The sequence below is a fragment of the Colossoma macropomum genome, unplaced genomic scaffold, assembly GCF_904425465.1.
Source record: "Colossoma macropomum unplaced genomic scaffold, Colossoma_macropomum, whole genome shotgun sequence".
In the NCBI taxonomy this organism is placed as follows: Eukaryota; Metazoa; Chordata; class Actinopteri; order Characiformes; family Serrasalmidae; genus Colossoma; species Colossoma macropomum.
In genome coordinates this window covers 917,501-930,890 of record NW_023495303.1, presented here as the reverse complement: position 1 = coordinate 930,890, position 13,390 = coordinate 917,501, and the positions used below count along the sequence as shown (strand labels likewise).

At 39.9% G+C, this 13,390-nt stretch overlaps 1 protein-coding gene across 1 annotated transcript in view; it reads right to left on the bottom strand.

Annotated features, from left to right (window-relative positions):
• Positions 1-13,390, bottom strand: part of ahr2 (aryl hydrocarbon receptor 2) — a 95,817-nt gene that overhangs the window by 5,918 nt on the left and 76,509 nt on the right. Inside the window, exons 3-8 of the mRNA XM_036562060.1 lie at positions 11,929-12,056; positions 9,777-9,866; positions 5,487-5,607; positions 3,780-3,919; positions 2,564-2,766; positions 1,232-1,341 (exon numbers count right to left, since the gene is read on the bottom strand). Coding sequence (XP_036417953.1) covers positions 1,232-1,341; positions 2,564-2,766; positions 3,780-3,919; positions 5,487-5,607; positions 9,777-9,866; positions 11,929-12,056 — 792 coding nt within the window. The remainder of the gene's footprint in view (positions 1-1,231; positions 1,342-2,563; positions 2,767-3,779; positions 3,920-5,486; positions 5,608-9,776; positions 9,867-11,928; positions 12,057-13,390) is intronic.

The window sequence follows — 13,390 nt, the reverse complement described above, 5'->3', positions numbered from 1 at the left end:
CGGTAAACATGAGTGGAGAACAGAGAAATTAGACTCGGGTGAGAGTTTGAGTACTGCGTCAAAGTCTTACACGTGTAAAAGTGGAAGTTCGGAGCCAAAAATAAACTCGATTGAAAGCAAAAAAAGTATTAAAAAGTATGAAAGGTAAATGTTTAAACAGACACATAAATGAAAAGTCTACGCTTGCTGTTGTGTGATCTGGTCCTTGTGCAAAGACCAGTTAGCACAGCTGTGAGCGGTTGACGTGAATTTGCTTGAATGTTTTGACGGAAACGATAAATTCAAACGCAATTTGAAGGTTTAAATAAAAACGTACAGAGTAGAACGTGTTTTTTTTTGCTTGGAAATTCAATTTCAATAATACTTGATCACAGTAAAAAAGCATCATTACTCAAGCCTTTTCCACTCCTTGTCGTATGCGTAAGTTTGAACACCCCCGGTCAAATTTTGTTTTATTTCTAAATGAAAACAAGTTAACAATCTTCAACAGAGAACACACATAAATATGGCATTTTAGTGCACAGTTTCTATTTATTTACTGTTTTTTAACACATTGGAAAAAACTAAATTATAACTATAAACGAGAAAACAAACAGGACGTCAGTCGCTGTTACGACCCGGTCTAGGTCAGGCCGTAACAATATGAACAGCGTGAGTACTAAATGTGATGTGGGTGAGGAGACGAAACACCAGACGTAACTATTAAGTTCAAGACTGTATTATGTGACTTAAATGAATACAAACAGTGGATTCTCACACCAGCAACAACGTCCAGAACGGCCTAGGCCAAAACTTTAGCGTTACTCTGACTAAAGAAAACAATTTTCAATGATCTTTCTTGTTATTTTCTTCTGTTTATTTCAAGGCTTGTTTGTAGTACTTTACTGTCGTAAAGTCCTTCTTCTTAATCCAGGGTTCAGTATCCCTAACAGACTTGATTATGTGGTTTGACATCTATAAACATGGACTAAAGTACAGCTTTGAGAGCTGCTGCTACTGTTTTTATTTCTATAATATACTTTTTGTCCATTTGTGTTGATGATAGTGATTAAGGACACAATGTGAAAATGCAGTTATGAGCACAAATCGCACTGACAGATGGTAAACAGTGTTTGTGTTCAGGAGCTCCCGAGTGGGCTGCTGTTTATATTTCAGGGTGTTGAGGCCTGGCGTGTGTTCGATGTGTGATTCGTGTGGTGTGTGTGTGTGTGTGTGTGTGTGTGTTACTCACTCCGCACGTGGTTGTCAGCACAGTACATCATGTCAGCGGCGTGGATGAACTGGTAACCGGAGCCTCTCATACACAGCTCAATCTCAGTGTAACCCAACACCACTTTACCCCTGCGCAGAAAAACAGCACGAACACACTGAAATCACTCCGCACAGACTGCTGACTCGCACTACTGACCGGTTTACGTGCTTTTAATGCAGGCTTATAAATGTTTTCTGTAAGCTGTGAATGCAACAGCTTGAACACCCTGGCCAAGTTACATGTTTCGTTGTTTTATCTAAATGAAAACAGTTCAGTTCAAACAGTTGAGAACTCATGTAAATATAGCATCTTTCAGCTAATCTTACTACACAATTTCAATTTATTTGATGATTTTATTATAAATAATCACAATAATAATAAAAAAAACTTTATTTGCTGAATAAAACAATAAAAACATAAAATATAAACTGTGCAAAAGTGAATTGTGTTTATATTTTATGTATTATTTTTATTTTTCACATTAAACACAAACTTTGGCACAGCCTACATTTTATGTTTTATTTTTCCTCCAATATGTTAAATAAAAACAAACAATAATTGTGCATTAAACTGAGCTGAAGTGTGTCTCTGTAGAGGATGTGTTCACTTATTTACACTTAGACAATCAACAAAAACAGGCCATTTGACCAGGGGCGCACAAACCTTTGCACACTGACCCATAGTAATGTTTTGAGTGTTTTTTGTAGTATTTTCAAAAGTGGCACTAATGATTCTTATTAAACCTCTGAAAAACGAAACACCCTGCGTCATGCGCCCGTCCCCCGGGCCCCGATGACAGCCATGAGAGCCGGCGGGAAGGTGGGACCCGAATCCCAAACACCGGCGAGGGGCGCGAGTGACGGCGGGAGGTGGACGTCGGCCGCCAGAGCAGGGACAATGACGACGATGGCGGCCACAAGAGGCATGAAGGCGGGAAGCGAGTCCTGAAGTCTGCAGCGAGGCTGCTTCACTACACCTGACGATCGATCCAGGCGGCCGAGATGCAGAGCGGGGGAGGCGGAGCAACAAGCTCTCGGCTCAGGTGCTCATGCTGCCCTTATTGAGAGCCAGCTGATGCTGATCTGTAGGTATAGTGAAGCGGCCTCGCTGCGGAACAGGAGGCGGGGCCCAGGCGACATGCCTCTTGCCTCTTGTCGCCGTCATCACTGTCTTTACTAAAGAACACTTGTAGAACTTTTTCAGGACTGTATTTTGGCCTGACCGCCCATCACATGCAGGCCATTGGATTAAATCAGCCTAATCTAGATGCTTCAGCAGTGATGAGTGGAAACCAGTGCGGAGCTGGTTTACCTGGCGTCGACGCCCATGGGGGTGAAGTCCAGCTTGTGTTTGGTCTGGAAGATGAGCGTTTTGCTGCGGATCTCGAGGATGGACGGAGGCTGGAGCGGAGTGGCGATGACGAACAGGGCCAGCTGGGGGTGCGCTATGGTGCCGTCCTCCGCCACTTTGTTCTGACCGTGAAGGTACTTCAGACGACCCTGGAAGTTCAGAGCCTGAGGAACCAGGAGAGAGACACGGAAGGTCAGAGGGCAGGAATGGGACAATTACCAGTTTGGATGATATAATACGGTATAAAATATTATAATAATACTGTTTTAAACTCATTTCAGTCATTCGCTCCACACTTTCATCACATTCCCTGTCTCGAATTTGAGAAATAAGACCTGGAATTACGGAACCACTCGGAAGTCGGTGTGTTGTTCATTATACTGACCAAAATAATTGCCAACACTTAATAACAATGATATCTATTAGCACATATTTCCTAATTAAATCAGTAATCAGATATTTAGATTTCTTCATCATTAATTTATATTCACATTAATTTATAACAAATATATTAGCTATTACTTACTTCTACATCATAATTAAGTTCTAATCAGGCATTTATTCATTTATAAAGTAGCTAATTACTTTATATTTCATTTATAACAAACAAAACAGAAACAAACGGAAAAAATGAAGCAAATTACGGCACATAAACGCAAACTAAGACATGCGAGCTGCTTACACCAAAGACAAGAATAGCAACCACCTGGGAAAGTACGGGTAACAAACAACACACAGGTGGAAGCACTAATCATAAGGCGGAGCTACATGGGAGGAGCCAGGAACAGCATGACAATGTGACATCACTTTAAATTAGAATATAACTTTTCTTTTTGTAAACCACGATCATGTAAAGGTTTATATGTGTCTTACAAAGTATTGTGTTTAGATTAATTAATGGTTCATAGCTTTAAATACCTCATTAGTTTATAATTAGTTAATTATGAAGTAGCAGCTAACAAACTTTGTTATTATAAAGTGTTACCAATAATTTACTGCAGCTGGATTACATGAACACCTTGATTCATTGAAACACCACAAGCAGCTGTGAGTGGTCAGGATGCTCCCAGCACGCCGTGATTGGTCAGAGGCTCATTTGCATACTGTAGCTGTTACCACAAAGACCCATAACCACCATAACGGTTGAGGAACGACGCGCTGGCTGTGGTGTGTTTACCAGAAAGCCGGAGGAGTTGTCGAGGAGGCAGCGGAAGCGGCAGCAGAAGCTCCTCTCTAGGAAGGAGGAGTTTTCTGGTGGGAGCTGCTGGGGGTTGTAGTTGACGATGTTGGTGCTGATCTCGCTGCTCTTCTGCAGGCCTGAATAGAGACGCGTTCAGATTTAGGACACAGAGGAAAAACAAGGCCGGTGATGTAATGCTGGTGAGTCAGAGACGGATCTGATCGCTCCACATTTGCACAACGCTGTGATTTATTCGCCTGAATGAGACGCCAAATCCTGGCTCAATGCAGACCTACAGCTGCCCGGCCCTCTGCAAACATTCCAACCACGTTTGGTAATGACAGGCAGACGCTCGGTCAGAACAAAGCAGCTCCCTGACAGAGCGAGAGGCAAACTGCACCTACACTAGGATTAATCCAGCACTGAAACTGAAATTTGGCACTATAACTGCTCAAAAACTACACTAAAACTGGGCTAAAACAGACACTAAAGCTGCTCTGAAACTACACTAAAACTGGGCTAAAACAGACACTAAAACTGCTCTAAAACTACAGTAAAACTGGGCTAAACCAGACAGTAACACTGGGCTAAACCATATACTAAAACTGGGCTAAACTAGACACTAAAACTGCTCTAAAACTACACTAAAACTGGGCTAAAACAGACACTAAAACTGCTCTAAAACTACACTAAAACTGGGTTAACACACACACTAAACTGCTCTAAAACTACACTAAAACTGGGCAAAAACAGACACTGAAACTGCTCTAAAACTACACTAAAACTGGGCTAAAACAGACACTGAAACTGCTCTAAAACTACACTAAAACTGGGTTAACACACACACTTAAACTGCTCTAAAACTACACTAAAACTGGGCTAAAACAGACACTAAAACTGCTCTGAAAACTACACTAAAACTGGGCTAAAACAGACACTAAAACTGCTCTAAAACTACACTAAAACTGGGCTAAAACAGACAATAAACTGAGCTGAACCAGACACTAAAAGTGCTCTGAAAATGCACCAAAACCGGGCTAAGCCAGATACTAAAACTGGGCTAAACTAGACACTAAAACTGCTCAGAAACAACACTAACCGTGGACTAAGCCAGACACTAAAAGTGGGCTAAACCACATACTGAAACTGCCCTGAAACTATACTAAACTGGGCTAAAGCAGACACTACAACTGCTCTGAAATAACACTAAAACAAATCTAAAACAGACTAAAACTGCTCTGAAACTACACTGAAACTGGGCTAAAACACACACTAAAACTGGGTTAAACCAGATACTAAAACTGCTCTGATAATTACATTAAAACTGGGCTAAACCAGATACTAAAATTGCTCTGATAATTACATTAAAACTGGGCTAAACCAGGCAGTAAAACTGGGCTAAACCAGACAGTAACACTGGGCTAAACCATATACTAAAACTGGGCTAAACTAGACACTAAAACTGCTCCAAAAATACACTAAAACTGGGCTAAAACACTTAAGCTAAATGTACCTTAAACAGCTCTAAAACCAGCACTACAACTGGGCTAAAAACCAAACTAAACTGACCCCACTGCGGTGTAAAGTCTCAATGGTCACTAAAACAAGAACAATGGAACAAAAAGGCTAAACAGCACTAAAAAGGCACTAAAGTGGCCCTAAAACAGTTCTGTAGTTACATCAACATTAGACTTAGTCACTCACCCTCAGGGTCGTCAGACAGGTCACACTGTGTGGGGTTCAGGGCGAAGTGCAGCTGCCGCCGGAACATGGCCCGGTCATCTGTGTGGATCAGCTCAAACACACTCTGATGCACCACGTCCGACTGCGCAGACAAACAAACACACAAACAAACACGTTAGAAAACAAACACTAGAAGTTCTCTGCATACTTTGTTACCCTGTTCTTCAGTGATCAGGACCCCCATGGACCCTCGCAGAGCAGGTACTATTTGGGTGGTGGGTCATTCTCAGCACTGCAGTAACACTGACGTGGTGGTGGTGTGTTAGTGTGTGTTGCGCTGGTCTGAGTGGATCAGACACAGCAGAGCTGCTGGAGTTTTTAAACACCTCAGTGTCGCTGCTGGACTGAGAATAGTCCACCAACCAAAAATATCCAGCCAACAGTGTCCTGTGGGCAGCGTCCTGTGACCACTGATGAAGGACTAGAGGATGACCAACACAAACTGTGCAGCAGCAGATGAGCTATCGTCTCTGACTTTACATCTACAAGGTGGACTGACAAGTTAGGAGTGTCTAATAGAGTGGACAGTGAGTGGACACAGTGTTTAAAAACTCTAGCAGCACTGCTGTATCTGATCCACTCGTACCAGCACAACACACACTAACACACCACCACCACGTCAGTGTTACTGCAAATAGTACCTGCTCTGTGAGGGTTCATGGGGGTCCTGACCACTGAAGATCAGGGTAAAAGGGGGCTAACAAAGTATCAGAGAAACAGATGGACTACAGTCTGTAACTGTAGAACTACAAAGTGAAACTATACGGTCAGTGGAGCTGATAAAGTGGACAGTGAGTGGAAATACGGGGAGGTGTATTAATGAAGTGACCGGTCTGTGTAAATATATGCAAAAGTTAGAACACCCCCGGTCACATTCTGTACTGTGAACACAGACATGCTGCGCTATGTAAACTACTCACGCTTGTTTAACTGACATCAATGTGAGCGGGTCAGACTGGATTGTTGCAGTAAACCATGAACACACACACACACACACACACACACACACACACACACACACTCACACACACTCACACACTCACACACTCACATGCTCACACACTCACGTAGGCAAATTCACACGCCAAAGTGAAACCATCAAATATGTCAGATGCCTGAAGTTTCTCTTGCACTGCAGCTACGAGGCTAATAAAGCTAACACACTTACACAGGCTAACTGTATGGCTGTATGTTTAGCCACACGGTTAGCTTATACACGCTAACTGTATGGCTGTACGTTGAGCCATATGGTTAGCTTATGCAAAGGGCTCTTTGAGTGTTCATGGTTCTATGTAGAACTATTTTCTTCACTAAAGAATCACTACAGAACCACCTTTTTAAGAGTGCACAAATTCAACACACTGCTGGTTCTTCAAGGTTTCCTTAGTAAAGAGAATGGTTCTGTTTAGAACTGAGTTATTTATACAACCATTTCATGCGCAATTAAAAAAGCTGGTTCTTTAAGGGTTCTTTAGTAAAGGCAGTGGCTCTATATAGAGCCATGAACACTCGAACCATCTGCATGATTAAACTAATTAAATATTTAGATTAATCATTTAATTAAATATTTAAGTTGAAAGAAATACAGTTATACTATGTTTTTTTTTGAAGTTCAATATATATTGAACTTTAAGATTAAAATATTGAATTAAAATATATATATATATATAATATATATATATATATATATATAAAACCGTATGGATATTTGTTTTTCAGTCAAATTATGTTTAAAGTTTAAGGAAAAAAGTCCAATGCCTGTATATTTACACATTTTATATTATTCCTTTAATTTTTAAATACTTTTAAAAAAAAATTTCATTTATTAATTATATTTAAAGTTGTAGGAAATTCACTTTAAAAAAAAAAATTAAGTTTGATATATTTATATACTATATTTTATTTATTCATCTTATGTTTTACATTTTTTACTTGTTTTTCTGTTGAATTATGTTTAAAGTTGAAGGAAGTTTTCTTTTTTAATTTCAATCAGTGTGTGATGTTTCCAGACTGAATGATTAATCGTGTTCAATAAAAAAAAACGTCAATACTGATGAAAATAATCATGATTATGATTCTTGCCATAATCGAGCAGCCCTGCTTTAAGGTCTGCTTTAAGGTCTGAAGGGGTTAAAGCGTCGGTTCTCGCTCTGCTCTGCGTTTCCACCAGCGCACCTGAGGCAGGTGTGAGTTCTGCTTTAATGTCTTTGCCCGACAGTAAACGCACTATGTAAACAATGGAGAGGTTGTTCGAGTCTCATGACCCCCCCATCACTTTCTCTCTCTCTCTCTCTCTCTCTCTCTCTGTGAATACAGGTCTTTCTGGTTCGCCGTCACTCACGTTATAAAAACATCTACTATGAAGCCGTGTGGAAGTTCTGTATCCGAGGCCGAGCCTGTCTGCGCCTCTGTAAACAAAACTCAAACATCTGAGGCTCGACTGGTTTCCACGGTTTCATTTCACTAAAGTGCAAAAAAGCTTTGTTAGCATGAGATGAAACACTCTGCCGTGATGACATCACAAACACGGCCTAGATAACTTTTATATTATTATAAATAATTATTATATTTTATTATAATTATTATATATTATTATATTTTATATAACTGCAACAAAATATCTCAATATTCAAGACTAATTATAACTATATATATATATATATATATACCAAAAACAATATATACTAATAACTGATTTGAAACAATAAGCAGTTCTTCCACCAGGCGCTGCAGTTCGGTAACAGTAGAATATGGTTGCCAAGCAACCTAAAAAGCAAAGATTGTGAATCCAGAATTCAGCTGATGTGTGTATTTTGATTACGTTACGGATATCGATAACGGCTCATATATATACAGACAATGAGGATGTATATCATATATACGATATAAACATACAGTCAATGTAAATATCATATATAACATATATAAAGCCAATGAGTGTGTATATCATATATATCACATATACAGTCAATTAATGTATACACCATATTATATATACAGACAATGAGTGTATACATGAGTGTACGCAATCAGAGTGTATATACTGTATCATACATACTGTCGTCAATATAACGGGAATGCTAAATGATTTGGGGGAAATATCTACTTGCAATTTTCTACACGTTTTAGTTATTATTATATATTTCTACAGATAAATATTCTATAATCCAATATTTTTATACTAAAATACTGTCACTGCAAATTAAATACTGATTATTTGTGGTTAGAAAATTAAAGCCAAGACGACCCATAATATCCACTTTCTCTGGCTGGAGTGCTTGTGTTGAACACAGCACACAGGTTTTTGTTTGTGTGTGATAAAAAAATAGAGCTATTATTTATAGAGTTATTCGAGTTAATAGATTAATGTTTTATACAACGACATACATCAATAATAAAAGTCCCAAGTTTGCAGTTTGGTGATAACAGCTTTCTCTCATTTAATATGTGCATTTAATATAACAAACAAAACATCATCACTCGCATTAAAATCACTCTGAAAAGCTCAGCTTTTATCAGGCAGCGTGAGGAAGAGGAAACACAGGAACAGAAAAGCCGGCTGTGTCATAATCAGAGCTGAAAACACAGTGAACTTCCTCAACCTGACACTCAGATACAGAGAGATAAACTAATCCAGAGATTCCTGACAGAACAAACCTCCATCAGCCTGAGACAGCACGTCCTTCAGCACCTGCTCCCACACACGGCTCCACCCACACACACAGCCCCGCCCCCGCAGTTCAGCCAATCAGCCGAGGCCTGTTTGATGTCTGTAGTCAATCTAGTCTACATATATATATATATATATAGTATTTATTATGAATTATTCAGTATCTACTATGAACTACTATTCATACTCATATCAAAAAGAGTTCTGCTATTGTAACAAACCTGACATCGTAACAATAGTAGAACCCTTTTCAAAGAGGTTCTGTGTGGAACCATCTACAGCACATTCTCCCTCAATCCAAAGAACACTTTCAAGATGCAAAGAACGCTTTAATGACGCAAAGGGTTCTTTGAGTGTTTATGGTTCTATGTAGAACCATTTTCTTTTTATCGTTTTATTAGTTTTCCTGAGTCAGTCCTGAGATCAGGGGGTGCTGCAGCCCCCTCAGCCCCCCCCCCATTCCTTGCTTCACTGGTTCTAAGTGAGGAGAACTGAAGTGTGGACCCCCATTACGTTTTTCCTGACCACAGTGAGAAAACATGGCTGTTAAAGGAGTTTCAGGTCCAGGTTGGTGCTGTTACCTGATGGAAGCCCAGGTAGTCCTGTATGGTGGGTGAGGAGTAGAAGACGTAACCTTCAGCTGTTATGACCAGAACGAAGCCGTTCAGAGCCTGAGGAGAGAATCACACACAGAGGAGAGGAGAGATCAGGAGTTATGACTATAATAACACAGTTATGATTATAATAATACAGTAATGATTATAAGATTATAATAACACAGCACAGGAGCACACAGTGTTACTGAAACACCAGAACACAGTACACAGTGACAGGAGTTTAGGACCCTGTGCACGAGAGTGGTCTGAGTGTGTGTGAGTGTGAGTGTGTGTGTGTGTGTCTGTCTGTGTGTGTCTGTCTGTGTGTGTGTGTGTGTGTGTGTGTGTGTGTGTGTGTGTGTGTGTGTGTGTGTGTGTGAGGAAGGCGGCCAGTTGGCCGTAATTAGCCGAGCCTTTGTTAAGGTGTTGAACACGACAACAAAGAGTGAGAGAATACAACCGCTAGTCACGCAAAGGAGCCATCAACAACGAACAATAGAGAGAGGAGAGAGAGAGAAAGAGAGAGAGGAGAGAAAGAAAGGAGAGAGAGGAGAGAGAGAGGAGAGAGAGAAAGAGAGGGAGGAGAGAAAAAGAGAAGAGAGCGAAAGAGAAGAGAGATGGAGAGCGAGAGAAAAGAAAAGGAGAGAAAAAGAGAAGGAAAGAAGAGAGAGAAGAGCAAGAAAGAGAGTGAAAGAGAAAGAGGCAGAAGATAAAGACAGGAGAAAAAGTGAGAGAAAGAGAGATGGAGAAAGAATAAGAGAGGCAGGAGAGAGAGACTGAGAGAAATAGGGAGGAAAGAAAGCAGAGAGAGAGGGGAGAGAGAGAGAGAAAGAGGAAAGAGAAAAAAAGAGAGAGAAAGAGAGAGGAGTGAGGAAGAATGAGAGATAGAGAGAGAGAAAGAAAAAAGGAGAGAGATGAAGTGAGAAAAAGACAAAAGAAAAGAATAGAGAGGAGAGAAAGAGAGTGGAGTAAGAGAGAGAAGATAAAGAAAGAAAGAAAGAGGAGAGGAGGGAGATGGAGGATAGAGGAGAGGGAAAGAGAGGGAAAAAGAGACAGAGAGAAGAGAGAGAGAGAGAGAGAGAAGCTGAAGAAAATTTGTCAACATTTAAGTCAAAACAATAGACAAAGAGAACCAAATAAGACAAAAACCACAAACAATTACAAACAAACAAAGTCCAGAATTCACAGCTCCATTAAATGATAACAAGCTGTCCTGGTCCAATAGAAGCACAGCAGCCCCAAACTATGATCCTGCCACCACCATGTTTCACAGTTCCAGTGTTCAGCTTTCCCAAACATAACATTTCTCACTTCTCACTGTTTTTCCTCACATTTCATTGCTCGTCTCACACTTAAAAAAAGATGGTTCTTCAAGGGTTCTTTAGTAAAGGCATGGATTCTGTTTAGAACCATGAGTTCTGCATGCTTAACAGGTTCTTTGCATGGTTAAATAGTTCCTCTATGTGTGGTATGTAGTCCTATTTAGCACCAAAAAGAGTTCTTCTATTGTAACAAACCTGACATCGGAAGAATAACAGAACTCTTTTTGGTGCTATATAGAACCCTTTTCACAAAGGTTCTATATAGAACCATCTACAGCACATTCTCCAACAATCTGAAAACCCTTTCACAATGCAAAGAACTCCCTTAAGCATGCAAAGGGTACTTTTAATATTCATGGTTCTATATAGAACCATTTTCTTTACTAAAGAACCCTTGAAGAACCATATTTTAAGTGTGTAGAGTATTTAGTTGTTCTGATGTGTAATAAGTTGGAACAGACAAATTAGAACTAGTGCTACATACAAAAATTGATAATAATAATAATAATAATAATAACCTACAATTATTATGATTTTTATTTAGCGATTTACAAGCTGCACAGCACCAAATCCGATTAAACAGGCCTAATTCTGCTCACTTTGTAATGAAGCATGGTCAGTCAGTGTTCTTTAAGTACTGACCAAATTCACGATACGCTCAGAAAAGCATATTGTGATATAATTCATCACAATAACAACAGAATATCATCATATTGCCCACTATGTTCAGCTCTAACAATGAGCAGATGTGTGTTTTGTGTATACATCTGAGTGTGTGTGTGTGTGTGTGTGTGTGTGTGTGTGTGTGTGTGTACCTGCAGCAGTAATTCTCCCTCGGAGAAGCTGACCCCATCCAGACTGCTAGTGGCCTGCCCGTTTCCTCCAAATCCTCCCCCTGACCGCTCCACCGGCCAGGCTCCGCCCACACCGTTCTTCATGGTGGCTAAACGAGAGAGAATCACAGTTCAGACACAGGCCTGCATTATAAAACAATCAATATAATGATCGGAAGACTTTTCGTCAACTTATGAGATTTTATTCTATTTTCTTCATTTATTATAACTTTATTATACAGTATACATTTATCAGTGGTTTATATTACTGAATATAATGATTCAAAACTTTTTAACAGCAGTCGAACCTATAAGGTAGGTGTTTCTAATAAAGTGGCCAGTTTGCGGAAGCACAAGGTAGGTGTTTCTAATAAAGTGGTCAGTGTGTGGAAGACAAGGTGGGTGTTTCTAATAAAGTGGCCAGTGAGTGGAATTAGAAGATGGGTGTTTCTAATAAAGTGGCTAGTTAGTGGAATTAGAAGATGGGTGTTTCTAATAAAGTGACCAGTGAGTGGAAGTAGAAGGTGGGTGTTTCTAATAAAGTGGCCACTTAGTGGAATTAGAAGATGGGTGTTTCTAATAAAGTGGCCAGTTTGCAGAAGTACAAGGTGGGTGTTTCTTATAATGTGGCCAGTTAGTGGAATTAGAAGATGGGTGTTTCTAATAAAGTGGCCAGTTTGCAGAAGTACAAGATGGGTGTTTCTAATAAAGTGGCCAGTTAGGGGAAGCACAAAGTGGATGAATGTTCTGTTGCCATGAGAACCAGTACTGTATTGTTCTGTGTTGTTGTAAATAGTGTATTATTGATTTGAACCTCAGAGACTCGTTCATAATTTCCTTTACACTGCAGCCACACTGCTGTCCCAGTCATAATCACTGCTGTTTATTATGTGATGCCTGTTTATTTGAAGGATGTGATTCATCCCAAAAATGTGAGCAGAACACACACACACACACACACACACACACACACACACACACACACACACTCACTCTGATGTTAACACACATATTTCATTGAGTTCTGCACAGTGATTTACGCAACCGGCAGGAGGAACATTCCAGTAAAAGCTTTTGTGAAATATGCATGTGAAAACAAAGTGATTTTGTGCTGAAGATGAACAAACACATCCATCAGCCCCAGTGAGCTCTGCCTGCTCTCCAGAGCCTGAATGTACGCTGTCAGACCACTGATTGGTCAGTTTGACAGATAGGCTGCACCTGATTGGTCAGTCTAGTGTTTGTGGCTGTAAGATGAACAGATCCATCTTCCAATCTACACCACATTCGGATTTATAAGCAGAAGAGAAGATCGTTTATATTTGATGGAAAGTGATTTTTTGACTGCATTTGAACTGAGCAAAATAGCACATGAATGTACAGGAATACACATCATGTATGTATGATATGGCACATAAAGTATATATCATATATACTGAGTCTA